General features: G+C 38.7%; 1 protein-coding gene across 3 annotated transcripts in view; it reads left to right on the top strand.

Moving 5' to 3' along the window:
• The window catches only part of MAP4K5 (mitogen-activated protein kinase kinase kinase kinase 5), a 73,082-nt gene extending 59,416 nt beyond the window's left edge, over window positions 1-13,666 (top strand). For 2 of the 3 annotated variants that reach the window (XM_030041036.2, XM_041121939.1), the window contains 10 exons: window positions 788-790; window positions 880-994; window positions 1,128-1,186; window positions 2,537-2,640; window positions 3,028-3,205; window positions 4,188-4,256; window positions 4,968-5,060; window positions 6,910-6,980; window positions 7,742-7,797; window positions 10,307-13,666. In XM_030041036.2, coding sequence (XP_029896896.1) covers window positions 788-790; window positions 880-994; window positions 1,128-1,186; window positions 2,537-2,640; window positions 3,028-3,205; window positions 4,188-4,256; window positions 4,968-5,060; window positions 6,910-6,980; window positions 7,742-7,797; window positions 10,307-10,394 — 836 coding nt within the window. In that variant the 3' untranslated portion in view covers window positions 10,395-13,666. The remainder of the gene's footprint in view (window positions 1-787; window positions 791-879; window positions 995-1,127; window positions 1,187-2,536; window positions 2,641-3,027; window positions 3,206-4,187; window positions 4,257-4,967; window positions 5,061-6,909; window positions 6,981-7,741; window positions 7,798-10,306) is intronic. The other variant, XM_041121935.1, reaches the window with a different exon arrangement.
• The last annotated feature ends 277 nt before the right edge of the window (window positions 13,667-13,943 follow it).

The raw sequence follows: 13,943 nt of genomic DNA, 5'->3' as shown, positions 1-13,943 counted from the left end.
TACAAGTAGTAGAGCCAGTTGTCTGCAGTGTTCCACCATATTTATTTATTTATTTATTTATAGTTACTTTGGAAAAGTTCAGCACTTGGTATTTGTCAAACAAGAGTTGCCTCTGCCAAGGCTGCAATTTGACTGAAAGTGCCTCGAGAATCTAAAGAGTGTCCTCTTCTTTGGTCCCTGAGCTAGGGGAGTCGGAATAAGGATGGCTTTCATGTGTCAGAACAAAATTAGGAGAGGATTAACATAGGTGCATTATCAAAATATAGTTGCAGTGTTGATCACTCTCAGTGTATTGTAGCCTGGCAGCATCTTCAGTGTGAACCAGATTCAGAAAATAAATCCACCCTAAAACAAAAGCAGTTTCAATCTGAAGGAGAATGAGGTGGCTGTGAAATAACTACTAATCCAGCAAATTCATTCTTGAAAAAAAAAAAAAAATTCTTTTTTCATCAGTTGTCCTGGAATAGGACATTCTAGATAGGAAACAGAGGCACTGTGGCATGCAGACTAATTCCAGGACTGTGCCTTTAAACATGCGAGGGTTTGTGTAACACCACTTCTGTTGATTTACAGATAAAGAAAATGTCCTGATATGATTAATTGTTGTTGTATAATTACAGTCTTCTAAAAATGTTTACATAAAACTTTCAGAGCTGCGTTAGTGTTATTGAAATGAACTTTGAGTTGAATGCCATGTCTTCTCTATATGCATTATTATTGTTGTCTTGTTTTATTTTTCTTCATAACTGGACTTGAAATATCTGACACACGTGGTCCGTTTTTCTAGAAGGTAATTTTCTATACATATATTTTTCTAAAATGTGCAGTTCTCTGCTGGAGGCATGGGTGCGATGTCAATTGTGCTTTTCTCTCTTACAGGGAAAACTTTCCAGCTCTACTCCCATAATTTAATAGCTTTGTTTGAACAAGCCAAAAAAACAGGATTAGCTGCTCATATTCAAACCCATAGATTTCCTGACAAAATATTACCAAGGTACAAATCTTTCACTTATAGACAATTATTAACAAGTGAAAATTCCCATAAATACTGTTTGTGCTGTTGAATTCTAGCATGAAGTGCCTTCAACATCTCTTGTTGATTCATTTTTTCGTAATTGTTATTCCAGGAAGTTTGCCTTAACGACAAAGATCCCTGATACAAAAGGATGCCACAAATGCTGTATAGGTGAGTAGGCGTTCAGTTTTGCAATTTTTTTCCTGGCCTTTGTCGTTGGGCATGGCATGTCCTAAACTCATTTCTTTTTAATAAACTTACAGTTAGTTCATTGTTCAGAAAACAGTATGACTGCATTATTTCTTAATGCTGTGCCTAACTGGTGCATAGCTTTCCTTTTGATTAATGTGGGGGTCTTTAAGCTGTTCAGTGGAAAAGCATTTTTCATATCATCTCTTAACGTAGAAGTGTTGCTGTCTAGAGCAAGGTCCAAAGGGAAACCCTTGAGAATGCCAGTGACGTGCGGCTGATGGGTGTTGCACACATTCTTTGAGAGCTGCTGAAGCTTTCAGTGACTAAGTCAATGTTTGGGATCACTGGCTTCAGGCTGCCACCAGAGCCATCTAGTTACTGTGACCCGCAGCCTGCCTGCGACTGTAACGGTTGTTACAGAATCCCAGACTTGTTGCACGTACACAAGTACCCTTTCTGCTTTGTCAGTTTGGCTCAAGGTTTGACCTAGATCCAACTTTTAGCGAGGCTAACTTGAAAAGAGTTATTTTCCACAAAGAAAGGGCTGGACATGAATAAAAGTGCCAGCCTGGGGAGGAGTGAAGCCATCGCTCAAGTTCTAAGTGCACATAAAAGAGTTAAAGCTTGTGAAGTTACATATTTGTCTTTGGCTTTACTGACTTTCAGAAAGGCTTGGGCTTTCCACAGAACGCATGTCCCTTTGAAAACTGGCCCTAGTGCTGTGTGAAATTGTACCTTTACACTCTTAAAAATGCTTCAGCAGAGCATAAAGTACCTAGTTGCAAACTTGGATATCCTACTTAGCTCATATAAAGCGTCTACTGTAAGCATATTTACAAACGATTCCTGAAGTCAGGCTGGTCTTGTATCCAGCTGAGCTTAAAAAAAACGAACCCCAAATCCTTTATCATATTATTGCATTAGCTGTCAAAGCTCACAAGAAGTTATGGGTCAGCTTCACTGCTTGGGAATTTTTTTTTTTATTTAAATCACAACTTGACCTGGACCTTGCACTCCCCCTGCTCACACAGCCCCAGAAAGAAGGTGTTACAGCTTTTCTGGATGCTCAGCATGTGGCCTCTTTATTGGGACTCAAAGAATGCTAGTGGTTATTAATTATAGGTATAATTGAATTTATCTGGAATGTACCATAATATTAATCACTGTGGATATTTGAATGGCAAACCAGAAGGCAATTAGTGTGAAACTGATCCTTTTTCTTAAATTATTTGCAAAGATAGTTGTAGGGATTTTTTCAAGTATGCATTGAACTTCCAGGACTTAAAAAGGGTTGTTTTCTGGGTTTTTTTGTTTGTTTATTTTATGTAGTACGAAATCCATACACAGGACATAAATACCTGTGTGGTGCATTGCAGTCTGGAATTGTTCTACTACAGTGGTATGAGCCAATGCAGAAATTCATGTTAATAAAGGTAAGTATTTCATTTTAGTTTAGAACATTTAATCACTATACAGTTGTTGAAATAACCTTTCCAGAATTTGTAATGGAAAGTGCATCCAAGTCTATTCCCATTTGTGGGTTCTGAGCACTTGAAAATCTGGCTTGACGCATTTTGACTAAGAAAATCTTGTGACTGAAGTCAGTCAAGCGTTGGATCAAGCCCAGTACTAGCAATAACAGACTAGCATATACCTCTGTGCAACATGATGTTGCTCACAGCTCATGCTGTCTCAAAAAAGCACTCTTAGTAGCAGTGAAAAATGCTTCTATATCTTCTATGCTTTGTGCATGTTATTTTAGGCTTCTTATTTCCAAGGTAAAAGGAAACTCTGCAAATGCCTTATTATGTTTTTTCCAGCACTTTGATTTTCCTTTGCCAAGCCCTTTGAATGTGTTTGAAATGCTAGTGATACCGGAGCAGGAGTACCCGATGGTCTGCGTAGCTATCAGTAAGGGTACTGAACCAAATCAGGTAGTTCAGTTTGAGACAATCAACTTGAACTCTGCTTCTTCATGGTTTACAGAAATTGGTGCAGGTAAGACTGTTGGTCTGTCTTGCGGCCATTTTATTGTCTGGTAACTGTTGGATATCCCTTCCTCAGAAGTCATTTGGAAGCCCTTTAGGCTAGACAAAATGATGCAGCTTCTCTACCTAAAGCATATTGAAGCTGATCCCAGGTTCTTCTTGTGATGACCTGCCAACTTCAGTATAAACTATTTTTCTTAAAAGACTTCAGTTCTAGACACATCTTTTATTTTATAAATTTCCTTAAGTAGTAATGCAGACTGTGCTGATTGGGTTCTCGTTTGTGGTTGCATACTTTTCCTGGGATCAGTCTTATTCCTCTTTCCCCTTCTTTACTGTGTAAAGACTCACATAAATACATTCTTGTCTGTCCTCCAGCCTTTGGGGGAGACTTGTCATCTTCAGCTGCCTATTAATAAGTAGAAGATTTTGGGTTATCTTCAAAAGCTAGTTGATATCTTGCAGATGCTTTCTCTGCTGGCTTTGTTGGATATACTTCTTTACATATAAATACTGCTTTTTAGCAGCTGTACCAAGAACTTAATTAATAAAAACTAGAAAAACTATTAAATCTAGTTTAATATCAGCACAGTAATCTTTCCAGATGTGGATTTATGGGAAAAGAGCATTTTTTTAGGAGCGAAGATTCCCTTGATGGTTCCTTTTGTTCATTATTGTGCCTCTTCATGAAGGAAGCTGACTTGCTGTGCTGAACTGTAACATAAAATGTATTTTATGCCAATAAACAGTAGTGCTTTCATATTAAATACCTGCTTTGAACTGATGGGTTTGTCCTGGGGCCCTGTACTCCTCCCAGAACGTTCTGGGATCATATAGCCTTAAAAAAAAATTAAGAGTACCAAATATTGCAGGTTGCAAAAGACTGGTAGCATACTGAAAAGGCTGTAGCAATTGGTGAGGGGTTGAGGGGAGGGGAGGCTGAGATCAGTCTTATGATGTGATATAAAATAATCTGTTCTCTTTTTCACAAGGCAATCAGCAGTTAGATGCCATTCATGTAACACAGCTGGAAAGAGACACTGTCCTAGTCTGCCTGGACAGTAAGTAACATGTCTCTGTCGGGCAACTTACTACACCTCGTGCAAAACTTGTTTTGCCACAGTTGTTGATTGTAATTCTATCACAGGTTAATTTTTCTCCCTTCGTTACTAATTTGTGTTGTAGTATTTCCAAAAAGATACAGTTCAGATAAGTGGGTTTTCATTTTGACTCTTGTGATTCCACTTTCCTGCTTCATGTGTGTACCATTCTTGTTTCTTTTCAAAATGAAATGTAATGCAGCATTACAGATCAGAATTCAAATATTTGCCCATCAAATTTTCAAAATCTACTTAGAAAAAGTGACATTTGCCTGTTGCATATGCTAGCAAGACAAATAGCTAACACTCCATCATACACAGTAATTATAACCATAACTCTCATGCATCAGAGGTTAATACCTCAGTGGGAACTTTACAATGACTTAATCTGCCTAAATTTCCAACCTTTATGTTGAATTCACATTTCTGCACTGTTTGTTATTTGCAGGAAGGCTGTCAGTAGAGTCTAAAAACATACAAAGCATGTAAGAAAGTTTTCTATATTTATTTTGAGAGAAGGATGCTCTTGGATTCATTTTAGGCAAATACTGTAGATGTTAGGTTTGGGCATTTCTTTATACCCGAAAGATTAAATTAGTATTTCATACTCAAAGCTGTTAGTAATCCTTTTCAGCAGTGGTTTTTAATACTTGTTTTTCTGTTTTTCTTGAGAATTTGTGAAAATTGTGAATTTACAAGGGAAATTGAAGTCAAGCAAGAAATTGGCCTCCGAGCTGAGCTTTGATTTCTGCATTGAGTCAGTGGGTAAGTGATTTGTTTCTCTGTTGTCTCTCAAGGACTTAAGAACTTGGAGGGATGAGTGTTGAAGGCTTTTAATAATCTAGACTGGTCTAGTGCACCCAGTGGGGCCTGACACTAAAAATTGCATGTGCCAGGATATTGTGAGCTGTCTCTTTGTCTCCACTGACATGCTTAAGAAAGTAAGGCAGTTGCCAGATAGTGTGTGTCCAATCCGCGCCTGTTTCCATCTCATGTCGTTTCTGTTTTATAAGTAAGGTGTATCATGATTTAGTTGAAAAAAAGACTGACTAGTTTCTGGTCATTTCCATAGCACTGAGAAAAACCTTTGGGGGGAAAAAATGTTTTAGTAATACATAAATTTGTGTTAGTCTTCTAAAAGCTAAGATTTTATTTAAAGTGATAGCACATCCATTTTTTAAGTCAGGGTAATAGTATTTGAATCTAATTCTTAGAGGACAGGCTGTTGTCTTTAGACTACTAGAGGACAGCAGCCTTGCTTCTAAAACTTGAATTGTAATTGTCAAGCAAGTATTTCTGCTGTAATAAGCTCTCAGAAGTATCTAATTAACATAAGTTTAATAATTCTGTATCTCAGAAACTGAACTTCTTTCTGGAATCAAAATCAGTAAAGACTCAACTTGCTTTTGTTAGCAGTTCTGTACAACTTGCATTTCTGGGTTCTTCAGGCATCTTCCCTTTAGAAGATTCTTGACATAGGCATTTCATATTTTAACAGCAGTTGGTAAAACAGTGCACATTCTTTTATACAGCGTCTCTATTTAGATATGTCAGACCCATCCTGAAGGAAGGTATTTTTAATCAAGTCTGTGATTCTTCCCTAAACTCTGACATGTTCTAATTAACTGCTGTACTCGTATCATATAATATCTCCTGCTGACACATGCATAATGTGACTCAACCATTGCCTTTTCCTTGAACTCTGAAGGAGTTCATAGACAGAAGCGTTTATCCCGAAGTCTTGCACTTACCAGCTGACATTGAATAATGTGAGCAGTTCTTTACACTCCAAGTGGTCTCCTGGGAATTCAGGGTATTAAACAATTCTTCATTCTCTGATTGCAGGTAGACTGGGGAGTAGCAGGTGAAGATTAGTCTAAGGCTGTTGTGACAAACATTGCTCTTAGGATTCTGCTGAATCCCTTTGTTCTGTGTATTTAGGACATGGCTAATACTGAGCAGATACAAAATGTGACTCAAAGGAATAGTAAAGGAAAACAAGTAGGATTTAGGAAAATAAAACACAGTGTAAAATATGTTTCTGTAACACTGCTTAAAGAACACCAGGCTCTTCATCCATTATTTTCGGCAGTCTGGTAATGAAATCATTCAGAGCTGGTAGCTCTCTGTGTTCTCTCTTTGGCCCTGAATGGAAGACTCCTCCCATTATTCATACTCACATCTATTTTGAAGTAAATATAATACCTCAAATGATCTGTAATTTCCAGCAACCCACAGCGTGTTGGTTGGCAGCATGTTTATACACTTCCTGGTGTTTTCTCCAGAATCATTAGGAAAACAAAGATCTAAAGAATAGAAGTGAAAGGGAGAAAAGGAAAAAACAGAGATGCCTATCTTGTCCTGGCAAACAGGGAATGTCTGCGTGGTATGTTTTGAATTGCACTTTAAAAAGTAACGCGCATCTCAGATCCAAACAGTCATTTCAATCCAGTTTTTCTGCAGTGATTTTGGAGTTTGGTTCTTCTACCAGGAGTCCAAGTCTCAACACGTGCTTTCTCCACACGCTTCCCATTATCACTGCTGGTGAGAAACCCAGGTTGCTCTGGTTTAGATAAGGCATGCTCGGGTCTGATTTTGTGTTTCTCCTTTGCAGTGTGCCTTCAAGACAGTGTGCTGGCCTTCTGGAAACATGGCATGCAGGGCAAAAGCTTTAAGTCAGATGAAGTAAGTAATCTTCCAGTATCTCCAGGTTTAATTTCTTTCTGTTCCTTATTTACCACTTGATCCTTTGGTCCCTCTAGCTGCTTCCCTAGTGGTAATGCTTGTGCTCCGTGTTGTCATGCTTCAGCTTGCTGGTTGCTTTCTCTGACTTGCCTGCATAGGTTGCTCTTGCTAAAGCTCACACACATGCTTTAGCCAGCTCTGTTTCCAGGAATATCAGTCAGAGACTCCTGAACTGGTTCTGCACAGAGCCAGTACAGATCTGGTGTAAGCAGCACTTGGGTTTCTTGGATGAAAAGCTTGAACTGGCAGTATCCCCTTTAAAAAAAAAAAAAAAAAAAAAAAAAAAAAAAAAAAAAAAAAAAAAAGACATGGTTTTTTTTTTAAATGTCCCTTTAAAAAAAGTGCCCTCTTTTCAAAAAGAACAGTGTCCTTCTTGATGGCATCCTTTGTGAAAATGCAGGGAAAGCTAGTCAGTCTCTGCTGACAAAGATTTGATCAACGTACTCCATCTGTGCCACCAAGACTAGACTGATAACAGTCTACATACAAAAATTATTTAAAATAAGTTATATTTTAGGAAATTTAAAACTCTTTTTTGCTTAGCATCAATTTATCTCATTCAGTCCTGTAATTTGCACTAAATTGTATTTGAATTTTTGAAGAGACTGATTTTTTTTTTTTTTTTTTTTTTCCTTCCAACTCAGGCCAATAAATTTCATTTTGCCACTGAAATGGACCTAAATGTCTCCATTTTTCTACAGGTTACCCAAGAGATATCAGATGAAACCAGGGTTTTCCGCTTACTGGGATCAGACAGGTAATCACCTTCAAGAAACATAAACCTTTTATTTTATTTAAACCAGTTTTCTAGCTTCCAACTGGAACTGGCTTCCAGCCCACTACAGATCTATCTGTAGGCAGTCCTGGGGGAGGCAGTAACACTGTTTCTGCCTGCAATAGCCAAAAATTTAATTAGTGATTGCATCTGCATCCAAAATCATTACTGAGAGCCCCTGTGACATCCCCCACTTTTCACTGCAGAGATAGAAGTGTGAACACAAACACAAGTGTATCGAGGTACAGTGTGAGGAGATAAGCAACAGGGAGAGATGAGAGCTGCCTTTGGCTTGTGGTAAGCAGGGTGCCCTGTGCAATTCTGGAAAAGCCTGCTTCTGGCTTCGATTTTCCTGGTGAACTGGTGAATTATCTTGGCAGCTAGTTACTTAAAAGTAATCTTCGCTGCTCTGGACTTTGAGGCATGGAAATAGCAGAGCAAACTAGATCACATACAGGTTTTAATGCACAGTGGTGTAAATTCACCCATTACCCATAGCATCCAGATGATTCCTTTCAGCTACAGAGGCTGGGAAGAGGTGCAGCTCTCTCCAGGTTTGAAACCTTAGCAGAAGCTGCCCCAGTCTCCAGATTTGGACATGTGTACTTGTGGTTTCTCAGACAGCCAGGGTGCTAAATGTAGAAGTAGATAGTAGTGAATCAAGAAAGCGGTTCTAATCCTGGATCTTCTGCTCCGTCATTTGGCCTTTGGGAAGCCTGGCTCTGACTTGCTTTCTGCAAGTAATCTATAGTTTTGTGTACTTACGTTCTTGGATCCCCAGTCCAGAGAGTGAGAGCGCAATAGTTCTTTTGAAGAGGAGGGGTAGCCTATACAAGGAACAGCAGCTGTCTTTGCACCTGAGTCACCGAGGACCCGCTGTACTTGATCACTGCAGCTGGAATTGAGGATCCTTGCTACTGCTGACTCTGAGATCTCAAAAATAGAAACACAGTGCAACCTCTGACAATGCATACTCTGCCTTCTCTGTCTGTTATCCCTCTTGTGCAGACAGGCAGTGCAGTGGTAATTTTCTTCTCTGTTACCCCCAGCAGAGCAATGGGTATTTTATTGCAAAAATGAGCTTTTGCTAAGGTCCACTGTGGTACAGGTGCCATCTGTATTAGTCCAGGTATGTGCTGTGCCACCAACAGTGAATCTTCCTTGCATACTGGAATTGGTACCTTTAAACGGCTCTTATTTCTGTGTTGGGCTGGTGAACACAGGAGCATCCTAAACACACAGAGGGATGGGAAGCACCATCTCATCTGGTTCATCTTGCACTTTTATAGAAGACATGCATATCTGAATAACAACTTAGTACAAAGCACTTTTGGAGGTTGGAGGTAAGGTTGAAGTCCTTGCATGCAGTTTTGCAGAGAAGCCATTTTCTTCCATTCTGATTTCAGTGAACTGCCAAATCCTTTGTTTTGTATTTTTTCATCTCTGTACAAAAGGAGCAGGAGTCTTTTCTACCATTCAAGTGAATGAGATGTGGTAGCACCTTTTTGGCTTGGATCACTTTAGAACTACTGAGTTGCAGAAATGAAGATCGGGGACAGAGGCTGTTAAGAGTGAGACTTCACTTGAAAACTGTTTGAGGAATGTGACATGGGAGGGGAGTGTGTGCAATGCTAACCCTGAAACAGGCTCCCTTTGAGAAACCTAACTTAGAGTTCAAGTGGCGCATTTGGCTTGTTTGATACACAGGTAGAAAACAAAAAGCAGAGAGAAGTTTAATCTTAAAAATGACAGGATATTGTCTTAGGAACTGGTGCAGAGAAGTGCAGGAGCTAAGCAGTTGGAAGGGAGAGTGGGGGTCAAACGCCCAACCATGTCAGCTGCTGAGATGATTGTTGAGGTTCAGCATGGGACAAATGTGTAGAAGAAAGCAGTCAGCATGCCAAGACAGAGAGAGAGAGGTTTTCCAGAGGAGCCTACAGGAACATGATCCAGCAAGACAAAGGCTGGGATGGGGTTGAGTGTTTTCTATGAACCCATCAGCTGATAAATATTTAGAAGGCAGGAGAACAGTTTAGGTTAGTGGCTGATGCTTATCACAAGATGTAGGAGGTATAAACGTATTTGGGCTGCAGATGATAGGAGGGTTACATCTCCTCATAACAGTCTGCCTCTGAGGTAACTTCCCAATAGAAGCAGAGGATATAGCTTATTTCAAGGTGGAGGATGTCAGTTTGGACGAGGTTTGTAACGCATTGCATGTGCCTGTGGTTGAGAGGGGCAGGTTCTGGTTCAAGAAGCTGCTTCTAGTCCTCTGTTGCTTGTATATTTCGCTTTAGTGTTTTTATCAGAAGTGGTGCTGGAAAATGAGGTAACTGATTTAAAGAATAAAATACCCAAGATATTTAGGAGAACCTATATCCCTCCAACCTGTAGAAACCTGTGAGCGACGTTTGTTCTTCCTTGGTAGTTTTACCATGTGCTTCGTATTTTGCCACTAACCATTTTGGATTCTGTTTGTGTTTGATTGCAGAGTGGTAGTGTTAGAAAGCAGGCCAACAGAAAATCCGACTGCACACAGCAATCTCTACATCTTGGCTGGACATGAAAATAGTTACTAAGCAACAGTAACCTAACGCGAATAACAGAGTGAATTTGCCACACGAGGAACAAAGAAGCATTAGGAAATGCAGTACAAGCAGGACTTTGACTTACTGTTTCTTTTCTTGACACCTAAATGATGTTGTTTTAGGGTGGATATCAGTACATTTTTGCAGCTGGGAACAGCTGGTTCTGTCTCTTGCCACTGTGTGGTTGGTTATATCGAGTTTGCTTAATAAAAGCTATGAGATAAATAGCCCTTTACTCGTTAGTTATAGGGAAACAGAGCCTTTAAGAAAATGTTATGCAGTAAAGGTGCCATAAACTGTTAAATATTTTACTTCCCTTGGATTTTCCTTACATTCTGTAGATATAGATCTAGTGCTGGCTGTTTCCCTGTTTTATACTGAGTCTTATTCTTAATAAAAAAGATTTGTGTAGGAAGTGAAAGTATCTGCAAAGCTTTTTGGTTTTAAATCTGCCATTCGGTATGGCTTTGTATAATAGACTATTTAATCCTTATTTATTAATCTGCTGCTAGAATGGTGTAATGTATCTAACGTTTAGCAAAGGAAGGTTGCAGAGCAGCTTATGATTTTTTTTACAATTGTATAAAGATTCGATTATTCTTTTTTCTTGTAGGGATGTAGTGCATTATTGAGGGGTATGTTACAATGTTGGTTGATCTTGTAAAAATGCAGTTTTGTACAACAAAGTATTTTGTATTGATTTTCTGCCTGCAGAGTTGCCATAAAAGGGATTTTCGTATTTACTAGATGTAGGGTGTGTGTACACAAAATATAATATTGATATCAGACACGTTACTACTGGGTGGGTGTGTACAATATACGTGTGTGTGTGCATGTGCGTATGTGTGTTAAGTTGACCGGCAGTGTGTATTTTTTATATATATATATATATTTATATATATATAAAAATGTACAAAATATATATGCTTTATTTTCATAAATTAGGGATAAGCCTTGTGACGTAAAATGGAAATTGTACCTGGTCATCATCCTTAATGAATGAAAGTATCATGTATCCAACTGCCCATGACGTATAGTTTATTTATACTATTCCAGAGGGGAGCCTATAGTGATAACTGAGCTTATGAGCTTTTTTGTTTGTACAGCCATCCAGTTGCTGTCAGTCAGACAGTTGTTTGGTAATGGTTATTTCCCCAGCTGTGTAGTATAAATAAATATGATAAGAAGCAGTATTCTATATTAAAGCTTTTGATCACTTTTTCCCTTTCCCTATTTTAAGTTTGTCACCTGCATTTTTCTTTCTCTTTTTGTTTCTCTATTAAAGAGTCACATCAGTTCCTTTTGTCTTCCTCATTAATTAAAATTCTTGAGGTACCATTAAATATAAATATAGACTGACTACAGGATAGCATCTGGTTTTACTACCTCACATTAACCTGCTAGCTTTGATGTAAGTAAACACAGTCCATAGGCAGATACAGTAGCAGTTCATAAACATTTGAATTGAGGGATTTTTAAATGAAACCCTACAGCATACTGCTGCCTGTTCCATTTCTGTGATCTGCTACCCTAGGAAAGACAGGTCAGAAGCTTCACACGTCATTTTAATAAAGCAGTAAAGGTAAGTGTGTTACAGCGGCTTGGCCTGTCTGACAGCTCTGCTGACACAGTGGAGCCGGAGTGGTTTGATCTTTAACACGCAACCTGAGGAATGGGGCACTGGGTTGTCTGCTTAGGCATCAGACTACGTGATTCATAATTTAACATTGACGGAATTAACTCAGCACACGTGATGACTCAGTAATGTCTTTTTGTTACTAGGTACAGCTGGAGTTTTATATTGTTCTGAAGGTCTGGAAGGAAAAATAGACCTGCACAGAATTTAGCATTTTATCCACTTGGCATTGTCATTCAAAACTAATTCTTGTTATTGACTTGATACTTAAGTCAAGTCAACCTTTTCAGTTCTGAAACTGTGTCAGAGTTTAATAAGTAGTAAGTGTACAGATAAAAATCAGTCCATAAACAATGTATTGAAAATGTTTTAAGTGGTCAGGTGGATCAGCAGTATTAAAAGTGGGACATAGAATTTTTGTGTTTTAAAGAAATCAAGTTTCTAGTACTGAAATTACTTCTCCATAGGTTAACAGTGATTGATTGATGATTAACCCTTGAGTGGTATAACTCCTAGTCTACAAAGACTTGAAAATGAAAATGAAGACAAAGTGAAGCACCAGGTGTAGATGTAGAGCAAATGCTTTCACTTAACTTACCTCATTCACTGCAAACATAATTTTGACATCATCTTTGAAAACACTTAAAGAAGATCTCTAAAAGACTAGAGAAATCTGTAAATAAAATATGAATATTTATGGGGAGTAACTGGAGTAAATAACTGTTAGGTCATGACACTGTCATGCACAAGTAATGAACTGAAAGTATTTTTCTTTGAATGACATGAACGACTGGTGATTTGCTGAATCCTAAAAGATGAATCTAGGAAAGTCCTCATTTAATCAAACCTCCTTTTTTAGCTGTTAAAGCATTTCTAATGGCATATTCTGAAATGCTTTGTCTGGTCTGGTTTTATAGACAGTGGCATTTTTGGCATGATCTGCAAGATACTGTTTCCTAGTGTAAAACCTCACTCGTTACTCTTAGTGGAGTATAGCACAACGGATTTGCATGTTTCATAGCTGGACCGGCCAGTCTCAGTGACTCTGACTAGTATAATTTGTATTTGTTAGACTGTTTAAGTTAGTCTGGTATTGTCTGTATCTTTGTATGTTTTTGTGACATTTCAACCAGGGTTGAGAAAGCCTAGTGTGTGGTTTTGGAGTTTATAAAGCAAAACCTTGCTCACCCCCTCATTACTCTTTTGACAGCTGTCAAAGTATTAGTTATTTGATGCACAAGGTTCATGTATTCAACTTGAAAGCCTTAAAACAGGCTCCCAGTGCTCTTTGAAGTACAAACAGTATTTGAAGAGCAGACTGTAGATGAGTCTCTTTTGATTTCCTAACCAAATTCATTGTAACTGAAAAATACAACTGTAATTGTGATGACATCTCTTTAAAAGATGAAAGGTACAACGCATCAGTGAGCCACTATGTCTCTGAATGAAAAGGACAAGACTGGGAGACTTTCTGAAATGTACTTTTTACCTTGTTTAGTCATTAGATTGTAACTGAGACTCTAACTGCACTTGTTCCAGTTTGTGTAATTAGGCTTTGTTCTACGTAAATTTCTGTTGCAGTTCATTTCAGTCTATGCCAAATAAACTATGCTTTATTTGATACCTAGATGTGGTGTGGTAGACTTGCTGAGAGCAATACCTTATCGGACATATCTCAAAAGAAGCAAGCTGGTCTCCAGGTTTTATGGCAGACATATCTCAAAAGAAGCAAGCTGGTCTCCAGGTTTTATGGCAGTCAGTGGGAAGGGCCTGATCCAGGGCTGGCCACTTCTCAATCCTACAGACTGCCTGGGAGCCACACGGCATCTCCCACATACAGCAGATCGACTGGAGAAAAGGGAGCTCTGGGGATAGCGCAGAAATGAGAAATCAGAATAGCAGTG

Source organism: Aquila chrysaetos, chromosome 2 (assembly GCF_900496995.4).
Source record: "Aquila chrysaetos chrysaetos chromosome 2, bAquChr1.4, whole genome shotgun sequence".
Lineage (NCBI taxonomy): Eukaryota > Metazoa > Chordata > Aves > Accipitriformes > Accipitridae > Aquila > Aquila chrysaetos.
Note: the sequence above shows the minus strand (reverse complement) of the source record. Positions and strands in the feature narration are given on the sequence as shown.